Source organism: Elgaria multicarinata, chromosome 2 (assembly GCF_023053635.1).
Source record: "Elgaria multicarinata webbii isolate HBS135686 ecotype San Diego chromosome 2, rElgMul1.1.pri, whole genome shotgun sequence".
NCBI classification, from domain to species: domain Eukaryota; kingdom Metazoa; phylum Chordata; class Lepidosauria; order Squamata; family Anguidae; genus Elgaria; species Elgaria multicarinata.
In genome coordinates, this window is record NC_086172.1 from 127,887,523 (window position 1) to 127,904,421 (window position 16,899).

The following is a 16,899-nucleotide window of genomic DNA, read 5'->3' on the forward strand; positions in this document are numbered from 1 at the left end:
CTGTAGTGGAGCTAAGTTTATTCCCACAGTTATGGCATTTTTAATGGCTGCCTATTGCACCATAGCTACGCAGGGACCATGGCCAAGAAAAAATCCTGGGGAAAGTGTGGAACAATGTCCAACAACACGATGACCTGAAAGGAAAAATCACTAACAAAACAAGGAAAAGGGATGCCAGAGATCATTGTTGAAGAATCACAGAGAAAGTTTACTGAACTCTAAACTAGGCGCTGCCAGCAGGCTGCTCATTTGTAAGACAGGCACTGTAGGCTCCTGTGATAGTTGGCAACATTGGAGGTGGTCACTTTAAGAAACTCTGCCTGAGCAGAGCTGTGTAGAGGCAGGAAAAACTGACACCACAAAACAATCTTGCATAAAACCCCTGGAGATCATGTACATAAGGCTAAAGTTAGCAGCACCTATCTAATCAAAACTGTATATATTCAGAAGCCCCAGGCCGAGCAAACACTAATTTAATTATGCACACATATGCCAATCCTGAAGTAATTTTCCCAGGTATGATTAATCACTGGGTGCAGTACTGGGAATTTCTCGACTTTTTGGAAAGGTCACAATATTGAATAGCTGTAGGCTCAGAACTTTCTTGATTGGTTTGCACATCCCAAATCGCCTCTTTCGACATTTGTGATGATTCTGGCCAAGAGTTGTCCCAACCTTTGTTCGGTCCCAAATGACTACTGAAGCCACCTGGGAATCATTCCCTAGCCTCTTTGTGTCTTGTCATGTCAGACCTGGAACACGTAACCTTTGCTAAAACAGTATAAGAATCAAGGGGATCTGATCCCTCAGTGTGCCAGTTAACTCAATCATTTCCATTTCGGACTGTTGAATCAGTAACATGGGCTAACCATGCTGCTGAAATCACTTTGATCTCATGGCAGAATTCCATCCTGCTTTCCAGAGCATGGAAAACCTGTGTTCTGTGGCCAGCCAGGGTCAGGTATCATCTCTGTTCATCCCAGACAAGCTGAGATAGACCTGTTTGCTTCTGTTGACCTTTGCAAGCCCTTGTATAACCACCAAGAAGCACAGAACACCATTGTTCAGCCACCCTGCTCTTCCATATTTTGCCCAGACTCCCCACAGTCTGGCCACCTACATTCTCACCTTGCCACAGCAGAAACCTGCTGTATAGCTGCTCTTTAAACTACACCTCTGCTGCAAGACAAGTGAAGACAAATACCACTTCAGGGAAAATAGAGTGTAATAATGCTGGCCTGGAAAACTGACAAAAGCAACTTTTTCTATACAATGTTCATTTCTTAAGCACACATAATACAAAGAATAAGCTAGGAAAGCAGTCAGTTTGTAAGCATCGCAGTCATATCTATAGAATCAGTTTTCTTCTACTACTTCGTCCTACTGCAAAAAGTGGTACGGGGCTATCTGGCTTAGTAATCTCATCCTCATTTTAAAAGTTAGTTTCTAGCTTAGTTTCTAGATAAGACAGAGGTGCTCCTGGTCAGTCGAAAGGCAGATCAGGGAATAGGGATTCAGCTTGTGTTGGATGGGGTTACACTCCCCCTGAATACACAGGTCCGCAGCTTGGGTGTATTTCTGGATTCAGCCCTGAGCCTGGATGCCCAGGTTTTGGCAGTGGCCAGGAGTGCATTTGCAGTTAAAGCTAGTGCGCCAGCTGCGCCCGTTCCTAGAGATGTCGGGCCTGGCCACGGTGACACATGCCTTAGTTACATCCCGATTGGATTACTGTAACGCGTTCTACGTGGGGCTGCCTTTGAAGAGAGTTCGGAAACTCCAGCTGGTTCAAAGAGCTGCAGCCAGATTGTTGACTGGGGCTGGTTACAGGGAGCACACAACTCCCCTGTTAAAACAGCTCCACTGGCTTCCAGTCTGTTTCCGGGCACAATTCAAAGTGCCGGTTATGACCTATAAAGCCCTATACGGCTTGGGTCCAGGTTATTTGAAAGAACGTATTCTCCCTTATGAGCCTGCCCGTGCTTTAAGATCTTCTGGAGAAGGCCTTCTTTCAGTCCCACCATCTTCACAGGCGCGCTTGGTGGGAACATGGGAGAGGCCTTTCTCGGTGGCTGCTCCAGTGCTCTGGAACTCTCTTCCCGGGTAAGCTAGGCTGGCTCCCTCCTTGATGGGCTTTCGGAAGCAGGCTAAAACTTTTTTTGTTCCAGCAGGCCTTTGGAGAATAATCTGGCCCTCCATCTATGTTAATGTCTTATAATTTTGTTGTGTATTTTAAACGTTTATGGTTTTGTTTTCCCCTCCCCCAATGTATGTTTAAAACTTTGTAAGGCCGTCTTGAGGCCCAGCATTGGGATACAAATATAATAATAATAATAATAATAATAATAATAATAATAATAATAATAATAATAATAGCTCACTTATTTGTGAAAAGAAATGCCAACACATGAGCAACATCTTCTGAAAAATCAAAAGTGAGCATGTTTAAAATTCACCATGCAGGTATGAAGGAATATGAAAATTTCAGTTATCTACTGAAGGATAATACCAGCTGTGAGAAACAGAATACAAACATTTTAACACTGTTCTATGCATGAATCACACTTTTTGCCTTAGCTAGCAAATTTCTATAATTAACTTTGTATTAAAACTATGCATTACTGACTAGAAGAAATATAGACATTTTAAAATTTCTGGTTCTGTGCTCTAGCATGTAATCAGTTTGTTTAATCAGTTAAAGGCATATTGATTAAAAGATGCTCGAATTAATTGTGCAACAGCAGATTTTAACAGTATTTTTATTACAAAAAATTACTCTTAGAAAAGGCACTCTCTCTTTTCTGTCATGCATGCCTGTAAGATGCCTACTAGGAAAAAAGCCTGCGTCAACTAATAACAAAGTGTGCTTGTTTTAATCATATGCAAATTTATATAGATTTAATTTACCAATCCTAAAGTTAATTGACTAAGTTTTATTTTATCAGATAACATATCTAGTCGTAGCGAAATTTTATGTATTCGTAGAACAAAAGAGAAAGTGTAGGAAGGTGATACAGAAAACAAAGACAGCTGTGTTAGCTATAAGAAAAATGCTAAAGATCACAAAAAGTGTGTAAGCATTTGAGATCTCCACATCTCTTCATCAAGCAAAAAACAGTTTGGTAGTGGGGTGGGGGGAAAGGTCAACTGAATGTTGTTGTCAGGATGTCTGCATGGTCAGAGACAGATGATATGGAAGAGGAGGGGTCGCAGAGACAGGGATTGGGCTCTACCAAGTGATGTGCTAGTTTCACTTTTCAGTGCCTCTAAGGACCACTGGGTATAAGAAAGCCACAGACAATTGTAGATCCTCCACTTTTGTAGGAAGATGAGTAATCTGACTTGTTTCACACAAAGAAAACAATTCTTACAACTGCTGTTTAAAGTGATATACACACACACACACACACACACACACACAGGATTTAGAAATGCATTGTAGATCTTGAAAAAGAAGCATGTTTACCTTAACAGGGAAGCTGCATTTCCCAGTCCGAACCCCTTCTTCATCTGTCTGCCACTGATGCGGCCTACTGGCTTCAGGGACATAGACATCTTTCTTTCTCCTAAAGCTTTGCCGTAATTTATTCATTGCTCAGTTCTCGTGCCCTACAAGGAGAAAAAAAAAAGTTTAAGTAAGTGAAATTTTCCATTACTGCACTGAAGGACTTTGACAATTAACAAACCAAACTACTTTATTCCTCCAACTTAGAAAAAGCTTGTTCAGGTGTCCTTTTAATGTTATACTTCCATGGGGGTAGGGGGCTTTTTCATGGGCTTATCTCATGTTGCATCTGTAATATAGGTTTCTTTAACATTCTGTAAGGCTCTTTAACTTTCTGTAGAGGCCTCAGTGCACAGGTTTGCATATGTTTTTCCCCACACAAGCAGCATCCCAAAATGCTGATCTTTTGGGAAAGACCCACATAATAGATGAATCCATGGAAACTCAACCAATGTCATGGTTAGAAGTCACCTTGAGAGGAGGGGCGAAAAGGGAAACCATTACAGCACGTTTTTCAGGATCAGCTTAAGTGACTCTGATCAAGTGCCCATGATTCAGATAATTGCAGTTTTCACACAGTACATACAAATGTTTCACACATTCAGTTGATTATTCTTCCAGTTTAGCTTTTATCTCCAGATGTGAGAAGATGACAGATCTGCTAGACAAAGACTTAGAAATTTAGCCTGTTAACCAGGATTCTATTTTAAGTAGTGATGATTCTCAGGAAACTCACTGTATATCCACATAGGTTTTTGATCATGTCCATTTATGAGCAAGTATAATATCTTCTAAAACCGCCAGGCTGCATTGCATTTTTTTAAAACAAAAACAAAAACATCATCCAGTCTTTTAAATATCTTTGTGATACAGCAGAAGAAAGAGCGGATTCAGATGTAATGGGAAACTATGGCTTGAATCCACTTTTGGTTTTTTAAATAACATTTCCTCCATGACATTTGAACATAGGGAACTATGGTTTATATATAAATAATGATGAAGGAACAAGCCTGGATCTGAAACCACCGATTAATATTAGCTTGTTCTCACTTGCCAATAAACAAACCGCAGTTTGAGTTTTTATGTCAAGCTGGAAACAAACGCTTTTGATCTCCTACTTATGGATGTCAAAGGGGAGAAGAGTGGAAGGGGTAGCATGCAAATGTAAGGCTCACCACAGCAAAATTCATGTAGCAGAAAACCATGGTTTCCAGTTATATCTGAATTGGGCCTAAGTTGAACCTGAAATGCAGTGTGCCCTGGTATATATGCATCTTCCTACCCGACTCTTCAGATTGGGACTACACTTCTAAACTTCTATATCACCTCCCTACTTTTCACACAAGGTCTATAGAAAAGAAACAGTGAGACAAGAGCCAGAAAATCAAGAACAATCTGCTAACTTAGATGTACTTAGCCCTTCCACATAAGTAGCACACTCCACTATCCAAGCACAACACACAAGCATGTACTTTGCAATTCCAATATCAAAAGATAAAAGCCTTATTGAAGTTTTCCAAAAGCAATCCTGGACTGTTTTAAGGGGTTGGGGTGGGGTGGGGAGTAAAATTATTCTTTCCAACTAATTTAAATGTTGAACTGCCTTAACAGTCACACATTTATAGAAAGTGTCAAATATGTAATATCTATGCAGCTGAGAAATTCAGAACACAGCCTTTGTGAAATTGAACTTAGGCCAAAATTAAGCAAAGTTAAAAGAGAATGTTTTCTCTATAATCTAGTTTGGCTTTTGCATAGTCCACTTACATACTCTAGAATATGTTATTTTGTATTCACAAAACCCTAATTTTCCATCTCCTTTATCATGCACTATATTGTTAATGAATTAAGGAAGGAAATAGCTGAGGATAAATCATCAGGTTATTGGAGCTTTTTAAAACCTAGTATGAACATTTCCTAGCATAATGAGATGCATAAACATTGTGAGTAATTTAATAAACTCATTCAGATTTACTGACTTCACATACTGAAGTTTATGCAAGTTCTACATACAATGATATCCAGAAGTTTCACCACAAACACTCTCCTGTATCTTCACTCAAGTTATTAGCAATTAAGTGGAAGCAGCTTGATTTTAAAAAGAATGGCTCAACATCACTGTACAACTTTTAAAGACAAAACATCCACTTCTTTATACTAAACAGTCATAGTCCATTACAATCCAAGATCCACTATGTCTCTGCAAAGGTACAGGAATGGGACTTACTATAGAAATTGACATTTTGGCAGAGGTGGACCATTACTTTGTATGCGCAGGACAGTGCCCTCCTTCCTGTCTGGCCTGATCCTCAGTGCGAGAGATACCCCCCAGCAATTTACCTACTCTTGAGGTATGTGCCCTGCCACTTGTTTCCTTAGCTGAGCTTTCCCTCAAGTCCTTTCGTCATTCTGTTCTGCTTTGACTAGCCAGGGTGGATGCACATACTCAGAACATCCCCCTAGCCATTCAGCTATAAATAATAATGTAGTTGGGAGGACTGTTCTGCCTCATTTCTACATATAGTCCTGATCAGCTCCCCTGAGCCAATGACGATCCAGTGTTTAGTTGGTGAATAGGATGCCCATGGAGCAAGCCATAATCACTGATAAAAAGTTATTCCTAGATGTACACAACAGACTGGTTGCTTTTTATTTCACTTTTTTAACCAGAACATGGAAGAGAGCAGCGCTTTGTGGGCTTATTTCCTTATATTTTTCCTTGAGCTGCAGACATCAGAGAAAGTGAATACCGTAAGTGAGAGAAAGAGATTGATCTTGGTGCTTTTCTCACAGACTGAAACACACTTAATCCAAAATCCAAAACTAGAGGGAAACAGTGGTCAGTACAAATATGCTGGGTTGAAGTTATCAGTAACTTTTTCAAATAAAAGAATACAGTTCCATTTATAGAACAAGTTAAGGTCATCCAATTGTATGAACCTAGTCAAATAGCACTGTTGACCAGCACTTGGTCCCTATCAAGATTGAAGCAGCACTAGGGAATTTTCAGCTTGCATGCTAACTGTGATGGTTATTTTAGCAGGTAACTGTACAGTGTAAACTATTCATTAGTTCTAAAAATCAGAATCAGGAGAATTCTAAAAAGTTTGGCAGCTTTGCAGATGGCATTTCTCGCTGACCCTGTTCAGACAACATGTTAAGCTACGGTGGTTAAGCACTTTGGCTAAACATTACAGCTTAGCGTGACATGTGAACCATGACTTAGCATGGTGTGTGAACCATTCCTAACCATGGTGGCTACATAACTACTGTTTAAACATGCTCACTAAGCACTTGCTGCAAAAGGATTAGCACCCTAACTATGGCTTAGCATGTTGTTTGGACAGGCCCCACAGTGGCACTTGAGATGATTTAAGATTTTTGTTGTTAGTTTTAAACCATGCTGCATGACTCAACTTAGTCTATGTTGTCCTTCTCAGCAGCCCAACATTCTTCTCAGGAACAAGGGAGGAGCCAGAATTCTATTAAGAAAGGTTCTCATAAATCACTAAAAACATCAGGCCAAAAGTCCAGCTTCAAAAACATAGTATCATAACGAGATGTATTGTAGTAGAGCTTCAGCTATTGGACGGTATAAAAATGTAATAAATAAATAAATAAATAAATAAATAGTATCTTAGATGATAAATTGAGATTGTCCACTTGCTTTGGCAAACTAGAATCCATAAACTAGTCCATCATAAATTACTTACTGTCTTTTAAGCTACTCCAAAGTACATCTTGAAAAATAGTAACTATTTCTCAGATGCAATCCTAGTAGTGTAAGAGATGGAGGGAGTCTAAATGTTGTTCTTCCCTTTCTAAAATAAACTTTCTGGAATCAATGAAAATTTCATAGTGAAGCTGACAGCAACAAAAAGCCTTCCTCTTTTACAGAAAATATTTCTGTTTGTTAAGTTTTGCTGTGTAAGTATTTGGAGCAAACATACATTCAAGCCTGAGATACTGCAAAAACTAAAGATAGCAAAATTATACTGAACAGTAAAGTGATTCACAAAATAACATAACTTTGCTAAAACCATAATCAAATCTACTAACGCAGTTCAATATGACTAATCTCATTACACAATGACATCTCTTATGCAGCATTGATGCATATCTCATGGACATACATGGATCTAATCTGTCAATGTAAACAACTGCATAATATTCAGGCTTAGGTTAAGCCTACCAACAGGTCTTTCTTATGACCAGCACTCATGGCAGTTTGAGGTTAGCAGTACAATCCTATCGATAACTTTTCAGAAATAAATTCCCTTGGGTTCAATGGGGCTTATTTCCTGGTAAGTGAGTATAGGATAACAACCATAGTATGAGAATACGGGAAGGTACACGGTGGACAATTTTGTCTTCTCTTTTTCTTTCCAGTGTTGCCCCATTCTGCTTCACTCTGTCTTGGCCCAGCGTTGCCCTCATAAAAAACAAAGTTACAAACAAAAACAAAATGTCCATGACTGATAGGTCAAATCAAGGCTTGATAGTTTCCGAGCCAAAAAATCCAAATACTTTTTTTTTAATCCATTCTTTGAGATGTTGTTTAAACAATTTTTATCCACCCTTCTGTATTGTTTTTCTGTCTTAACTAACTCCTCTGTCTTGTTTTGCCGAACCCTCCAGCACATAAGCACAGAATGAGACTGTGTCTTTGCCCATGAGACTTTAGTCAAAGAAACTGAATGCCCAGAATTTCAAGAAGCAAGAGCTGTTAGTCAGGCTGGACAGAGCCATTTTCATGAGATGAAAAACTAAAATGTTTGATTGGTAGGTAACTTCATTTCTATGAGACAGTAAGTGTACTTTTAGCATGTTTATTATGAGATTTAATTGTAATTATGTTATTTTTAAGTTAGTGAGAAATTTAATATTTTAGGAAAAAACCATTGATTTAAATTTAAAAAAAATCTGATTTAAATTTTTAAAAATGCATTTAAATTAAAAGATCTATATTTTCTGTTTGTTTGTTTTTTAAAAAAATCATTGATCTTTGTCCACCTTAATTTTGGTAATAAATGAAGAATAGGATCATACAATAAAGTATAGATGTTCTCTACAAGTTAGCTGAAATCAAGACTCTAGGCTTGAAGAGAAACTACCCCAAGACAAAGACAAACATAGAAATTTCAACATAGACAATCCTCTAAAAATTGCTCTGCCATTTAATAATTAAATTAAATTGACAGTCATTTATGAAGATTAAAGCTCCCTCAAGCAAAATGTTCTGAGAGTAACTATAGTCTGAAACACTGTCTCAACCAACAGGATTTGAAGTAGTTGCAAACAGTAATGCATGGTGTCATACCTTTTCACTCCTTCCATTAAGAAGGAATTACAAACGTAGACCTATTAGGCTACATGTGAACTCTTTTAACAACATAAAACTATTTTGAAAATTATATTATAATCTGTGGATTCAACTTTTACTTGGAACCCTTTTTTTGAGATGGTAAGAGAGATTATACTCTTTTTCAGAGCAATCCTTCCTTTGCTCTGTTATCTTCCAATGTTTTCTTCTCGAGAGAAAACTGACAGTACACGTTGATGTACGTTCCTTTAACAGAATAGTTCTATTGATGAATTTTAATAAGTACCTAAAGCTACCCTCAAACAGCAGGTACTAACACCATTTAGACTGTTATACAAGTATACCAGGAAAAGCTGCTTAAATTGGAGGGTAATATTTATCTCAACATTTAACTACAAAACATAATTTAATACAGAACAGCCTACTAATGGTCACTAGGCTCTTGCCATCTCTTTAAAACAATAGTGAAGTATGGATGCAACTGAGAAGAGTTTTCTGCTTGCATAACATTACTGAAAGAACCAAAGAAAACATATATAAATTTAGGCTCTTTCAGATGTCATGTTTACCTTCTAACAAGTCAGCAAGTTATTATTCAGTACCCCAGCAATCCCAAGTATTCAAGCATAGGCAGCCAACATCCTGTGTTATACTGCTTGCGAAAGCAGACATTTCCACCCACAAGTGGATTCCTGGTTGTTACCTGGAATGCCTTGTGTGATCTGATGACAGGATGTTTACAGGACAGGACTGGAAGATGTCTGAAGCCTAGAAATGATAACTTAATTCATCTTACTATAAAGAGATGGAGTCGCAAGTAGCTGAAAGTTCTTTCAACAACAGCTCTGCTGCTATTGCAATCAAAAAGAATAAGGTGGAAATATAGCTGGAGGCAAACAGTTATCAATGGTTCTTTTGTACAGTAAATGTTAAGATACAGGAACTGCACTAGTTGCACTGTATAGTGGCTAGAAACTAAGCAATTACAAATTATTGTTATGGAGAGCATATTAACAGTGCAAATGTCTGGACCTATCTGCTTTTAGGTTTGTGCTAGTAAGTAACTTAAAACAAATAGAAAATCTCCCCTATCCTGCCATCACCTTAAAAAATGCATTTTAGAAGAGGATGTTTAACATGTCAAGGCATAAGCAATTCATCCGTTGAGATCAGGTATATTCCAAGGTGAACAACTGTGAATCAAATTTATCAAACAGCACCTGGTAAAAGCTGCCAAAATACTGTCTGTTGCTCAGAGACCAGACTGCTTCACTGAAAGCTATTAAGGTAGTTGCTGAACAGCACAGACTAAAGCCTTCAGAGAAGGAAGATGAACTGGCAATTTTTTCCACAGGTTTCTAATTAATCAGTAGCACATGTCAGGACCTGATATCCAAGAGGAATGGATACACCACCAGATAACCTGCATAGCAAAGATACTGGCACTGCCATTCTGCAACTACAATCAAGACTGTCATTTTATAACCACACTGTTCAACTATGGCAAAAATAAATACTGCTCACCTGGCAAGGCTGATGGTGTTAACTATTAGCTATGGGCAGATAAAAATGTCAATTGTCTATGATTTTACCAAAAAATTGGACACAGTGGTTATAAAGTTACATTTAGTCTTGTATGCAACACATGCGCACACACACCCCTTTGAAAGCATTGATCCAGTCATCATCATAAGTTTATTGTGGTAGCCGAAGGCCATGACAAATACATCCACAGAAAAGCATACAACTATAAAAGTACACAATAATTTCAAATAACCAAGAGAACCATACAGACAACCTTAAATTTACTCTGACTAAAGCTCTCTTTTCGCTCAGCACTCTCAGTTTATAGCAATTTTATCTAGTTCTCTCTTCCTAATCTTTTTCGCTGCCAGTGCAAACAGGGCCATTTTATGAGTGACATAACTGTTGGTATCGCTAAGGAGGAAGAGAACTGTTTCTGCTTGGGCATTCCTGCCTCCATATGACAGCAGCGGTTTCAAGAGTCTCTCTCTTGGGTCCCTATACAGAGGGCAAGTTAACATGTAGTGTGCTATGTCTTCCACTTGTTATTGATCACAGATACATAATCTCGATTCAAATGGTACCTTGTGGTAGCGTCCATCCAGCACTGCGGTTGGCATCACTTGAAATCTCAATTCAATGAAAGCATTTCTCAGGGGCAGTGGCCTCAATTTGGACAGATAACATGCTCTATAGTGTTCTGTTTTTAGAAGAGGGAACCACCGAGAGAATTGAGAATTTTTAATAAGTTGCAGGTCCCTCCTGAAATCTATCCAAAAACACCAATCCCTTAGTTGCTTCTTATCCATGCCTAGAGCAAACTTCAATTCAGGGAGATGATAACTATGCAGGAGCTTTTGGAATATTGCCGTCCAATGACAATTATTATCCATTTCTAGAAAACACTTAGTAGGAAGACGCTCATTTTGCAAGATGGCGATTTGTTTAAAATATATTAGCTGAGCACTCTCAATTCTTGCCCTAACTGAAGGTCTACCGGCTTCTGTGCGCAAGAAAGCTGCAGGGGTACCAGATGGAAGAGAGAAAAGTTTTCGAAGGAAGTTGTTCTGCACAATCTCCAAGGCTTCAGTCATGGTGTTGTCAGACCCCCAGATTTCAGACCCATAAAGCAGCTGTGTTATTACTTTGGTGTTAACACAAATATTTTTAGGGTAGGTTTGTTGATCCAGTCAAATCCAGCTCTTTTCTCTCATCCCCCAGTGCACCCTGGTCTTCCTGGGCTGCAATGAAAGAAACTGGCCACTAAAGTTTTTCTCTACTATAGCTGCTGCTGTCTGTGATTACTCTCTCAAGAATCTTATTCTTCATCAATTACCGAGTAGGTGGGCTAGAATGGCAAAAGATACTCTAGCTGCTGCATTCTGTAGTTATTCTCTCTTAAGAGAGAAACTATGGAGCATAGCAGAAAGAACCATGAAAGACTGCCTTGGCAAGTCTTTCTCTTGCTGCAGTTGAGAAAGAAGTGGGTGACGGGAGACACATTAAAGAATGTAAAAGGCTATATGTAGCCTGTGGGCTGCCCACCTTTGCTTTAGTGATTCATGAGGTGAAAGAAGCTCCTCCACTCATGTTTGATGCATCAACATTATTGCAAATGGATCCATCTCATCACTATGAAGAATATATAGGACTTCGTTTGAACCAGAACCTTGCAAAGCTATGGAAAGCTATCGCCACTGATACTAAAGCACAGATTTGCAGTATTGCCAACATTTGAATTCAGCTACAAATAAAGAATATCAACAGGTCTTGAAGCTTAAAGAAGAAAGATTCAAGCTGGCAGATCACAGGGGAGGATCACAGCAAATGGATCTGATGAAGACTGTTTCAAGTATCACTGCAACCTGACAGAGCATGTAGAGTAGTAAGTTAGAGGTACCAAGGCTGTTAATGTTGCTGACTATTGAAGTTTGAACCCCAGTGAAAGGGACCTTCTCTCCATCCAATCTCACTGCAGTAAAGAGAAAACTGATTCTATTTTATAATATTCAATAGCAAGCTCATCAAGAAAGGAATCTCTAATGAGGTTGAAATTATCTCATTCTCTAGAGATATTAATATTAATTTTGTGATTTAATTTTGTTAGTTTTGCATTCCAGAGAATACTCCCATCTCTGGAATGCAACTGACACTTTTCACCTCATTCCTATTTCATACTATTATGTATTCTTTTTTTAACACTCCTCTGCATCATCCCTTTCACTCAGTAAAATGCTACAATTTTAACAGACATATCAGATTTCTTCAAACCAGCTTTTACAAATTATGTTTAAACTACTTTCTGAACACCAGAACTATTACTGCATTATGCACTGCAATAGTAACCAAAGACTGTGGATTTCACCCAACTTTATCACTTTGGACCATATACTCTTATATATTCCCACAATGTGCTGGTCTATGACCGAAATAAATAAACAGTGAACAGTATATTCCCACAATTTTTCTTTTTTTCAAACTGCATTCAAATTTTCTCACCACTCTTTGCTTAAATTGATAAACTGTAAGATGGAAGACAGTCCTGACACATGTGATCAAATGGCTCCCAACAAAATCAAAGCAATCAACTTCAATCAACCAATCTCAGGAGTCAGGAGAGGAGGATGCACAATTAAAGTTGTAGAAGAGCAGACCAGGGAAACCCATAGCTGCATCTTCTTCCACAGCTTCAGAATTGTGAAGATCAAAGGGTTGTTCCACTTGTGAGCAGGCAATTCTATGCTTTCACAAGAGTTCCCCACCCAACCACCCAAATACCTCAAAATTATTTCAGCTTCTGATTCACTTTTTTGTGCAAACAAAAAAAGTTTGTCATAAGATCCAGATTTTACATTTTAAAAACCTTTAATGAAAAAATCCGTTTCTGTGTTTGTATCTTCAGCCGTAAGTACTAGCATAGCTTCATCTCCTTTCCAACTCAAACTTGAACAATCTGGACATTTTTAGCAGCATTTTCACATTTCCACATCAAGTAGTGTTTTTTTTTTTTTTAAAGGACTATTTTTTTTTGCTCAAGTTACATGTGCTAAACATATTTGAAGAGCAGTAGCTTTTCTGGGTTTACAGAAAATTCTTCTATGGCATACATTTAGGAAGTTTTAGAGACTTAATAAAAGGTCATATTCAAATTTGGATTTCTAAATAAGAGAAAACTGTAATAGTGCCAATAAATTGTATTTTAAAACCACACCCTTGCCAAAGCTTAACAGACGCATATTCTCAAGAACTTAACAGGAACTCTGGGCGGTTTGTAAACCGCCTAGAGAGCCTCGGCTATTGTGCAGTATAAACATGTAATAAATAAATAAATAAACATGTATAGGAACTCAACTGTAGTTACCTCCAATTAGTAGAAATTCCCTCTTCTCATTATTTATTACTCAGCTGCTATTGGGAATACTCAAAAACACTTTTACAGAATGTGCAATTGAAGCCAATAAACAATTATCAAAAAAACTTGCCAGCTCAAGCTCCTCAAAACCAGGGAATTGGAAGCTAAGGCTCAAGCCTTTACTGATATGCCCCATGATCAGTGATGATGTTGCGCAATATCAAGAGTTGTGCTTGCTCACAACTTGCATACAGGACCAGGCTAATGTGGGTCATCTTTGATCCTTCCTTTCCCATCTGGATTTGTGCCTGAAAGACAAAGGCCAAATTTGGGTGCATGGAGGGTAAGTTGTAAGGAAGTGTAATGCCTGCCCTTAAGGGCCTTGGAATGTGGGCTGACTAAAGTGGGAGTGGCATGGAATGGAGAAAGGACAGAGAGGAGGTAGGTTTGAAAAAAAAGGAAGGGGTTGGTGGCTGGGAGGAAGAGGAGGCAGAAAGGGAGTGAAAGAAAAGAAAGGAGAAGAAAGGAGGAGCATGGTGTTGAAGGAGAAGGAGACAGTCTGCGGTTCCACAAAAAGTGTATCTCCACACAAGGACAGACAATCAAGGACTAGAGAAGTGGGATAAGCAACTGTTGTTGGTCCAGCAACAATAACACTGCTATTCACAGTGAACTGTGGCTTGAAATCGGAGTTGAAAATGTTTGGTTCATAGTTCTGATTCAGATAAACTGGGTTAGAAAAGGGCAACACAATATTATCAGGGAAATACAAACTGACAGAGTATGGACCATGTGGAGTAGCTCATTGTGGGCTATTTCATCCATACTGAGCTGCTGGACCCAATTGGAGGTTGTCATGTCATGCAAAACTGACAAGTTTGGGCTATGTTAAGGTTATGCTTGTTTAACCCTTGCATAACCCATGCTCACCAGGTTTGCATGAATGACAACCCCTAACTAGGAGATGCACATTCAAAATGGCAGCCAAATATACCATAGCCTCACCATGGGTTAAATAGCCCACAGTGGGCTGTCACGTCATTCAAACAAGCCCCCAAAAATCTTATTTGTTTATTTATTTATTTATTTATTTAATTTCTATACCGCCCAATAGCCAGAGCTCTCTGGGCGGTTCACAAAAATTAGGGCGGTTCACAAAAATTTCTTACACAGAAAGACTGAAGTAACTCAGTATGTTTAGACTGGAGAAGGGAAGACCAAGGGGGAATACGGTAGCACTTTTCAAATACCTATAGGCTGTCATACAGAAGAGGTCAGCAACAGATTCTCTATCATCCAAGATGGGGGATGAAATAATGGCCTTAAGTTACAGAAAGGCAGATTTCAACTGAACATCAGGAAAAACTTCCTAATCTTCAGAGCAGTTGGACCATGGAACCAACTGCATAGGAAGGTGATGGGCTCCATTGCTGGAGGCATTCAAGCAGAGAATGGACAGCCATCTGTCAGGGATATTTTAAACTGGATTCCTGCACTGAGAACATGGCTAGACTCAATGACCACCATAATGGGAGATAATAAAGGTCTGCCACAATCCACAAAGCTTTATTCAGACAATAAACATCTCTTCCCACTTGAAAAGAGTCTAACCTCTAGGAACTTCCCTGTAGGCATAACAATGCAAACTAAGAGTGACAATTATCCTTTCAAGAAAAATGGAAAACCTTTTTCCAGTAGGCTTTAAATTCAAGGAGACTGGTTCTGAAGAAGACTTTGGCAAGAGGCTAGCCAGGCCAACCTTCTCTCGCCTTCCTTTAGCTCTGCCAGTTTGTCTGTAGTGTACTCTAGGATCAGCTAGTCCTGACGTGCCCCCCCCACCCCCAAGTATACTGATTTCCCACAGACTGTGTGTTGTTAACGTTTTCAGAGATAAGGTCTGGCGAAGCATTCGCAGCTGGTGAGGAGCCTGTGAGAGCCACCTCCCCGTGTAGGCCAGTAAATTTCTGGCGCCGTTTCTTCTGCTTCAGAATCTGATTCTGATTGGTCGCCTGAAACTCCTTCCCCCAACCTAAGAGGAACAGGCCTAGTCATGACACTAGCCCCCTTCCAACTCTATGATCTTGGTGAACTTTTCATTTATTTTTTCTAAAATGTAAAATATATCCCTGCCCTAACTGCATCCATGGTACACAGAGCCTGTCCTGGTATATGGCAAGAGCGTCTGTTCTGAAGAAAATGAACTATGGCATTAGTTAATAATTGATCATTGATATCAATTATGACTTTAATTCTTTCATTCTGCCATGTGTTCACATTGAATTCCTTTAATGTTCAAATACACACAAATTCAAACATCCATACAATTAAATCTATAACAAAATTGTAATGTGTGGTGATCAGTTACCATGATGTTACTATGTGAGAATTTCTGCAGCCTCAAGAACTTAAAATGCATCTCATTGCCACCACATGCATTTCAAGTTTTCAGAAATGAATAAAGCTTCAATTTGAAACAAGAGCTTAAGAATACTGCTTCTTACAGTTCCAGCAATGAGTTTTTATGAGATGTAAAAGCAAGAGAAAAAAGCTGTAGATGGGGAAATTCCTCTATTTTCAAAGTAGAAGTGATTCTCCTAGCTTTTAGTCTATAAATAAATTTTAACTTGGTGTTTTAAATTTGTAATTTTGCATTGCTGCTGTTTTTATCTGGTTGAGCTTTTATATTGTATTTTATATTATGGTTTTATACTGTTGTTTTATACTTTAAATGGTTTTAATTTTTGTGAACCACCCAGAGAGCTCTGGCTATTGGGCAGTATAGAAATGCAATAAATAAATAAATAAAATAAAATAATTCAATTTTATGTAACTATAGAGCAAATGTTCGATCCTCATCAAGTTTTATCTTTTACACATCCAAGGTACAAAGGCCAATCAAGTTCATCCTGTGAAAAAAGGATACAGAACACTCTGGTTTATGGGAAATTTTACCCTCTGAATGCATAATTTTACCCCCTATAAAATATGCCCCCTGAATGCATATTTTAACCTATTTATTGCAGGCAGAGTGGTAGATAGGTACAAAGTTCTTTTATGGGCTGGTAAAAGCTAACAACCTATCCACCCATGAATACTTATTTATCATAGTACAACTTGAGTGTTGGTTTTTAGAAGTTATATTCATGGAAGATTGCCTACTTTCCCCAAATGCTAAATGCAAACACTACTTTAGAATAC

At 38.6% G+C, this 16,899-nt stretch overlaps 1 protein-coding gene across 7 annotated transcripts in view; it reads right to left on the reverse strand.

Moving 5' to 3' along the window:
* The window catches only part of NUMB (NUMB endocytic adaptor protein), an 89,190-nt gene that overhangs the window by 35,638 nt on the left and 36,653 nt on the right, over positions 1 to 16,899 (reverse strand). For 4 of the 7 annotated variants that reach the window (XM_063117658.1, XM_063117654.1, XM_063117660.1 and 1 more), the window contains exon 2: positions 3,464 to 3,601. In XM_063117658.1, coding sequence (XP_062973728.1) covers positions 3,464 to 3,589 — 126 coding nt within the window. In that variant the 5' untranslated portion in view covers positions 3,590 to 3,601. Of the gene's footprint in view, positions 1 to 3,463; positions 3,607 to 16,899 lie in introns of all 7 variants that reach the window. The other 3 variants (XM_063117655.1, XM_063117656.1, XM_063117657.1) reach the window with 1 other exon arrangement.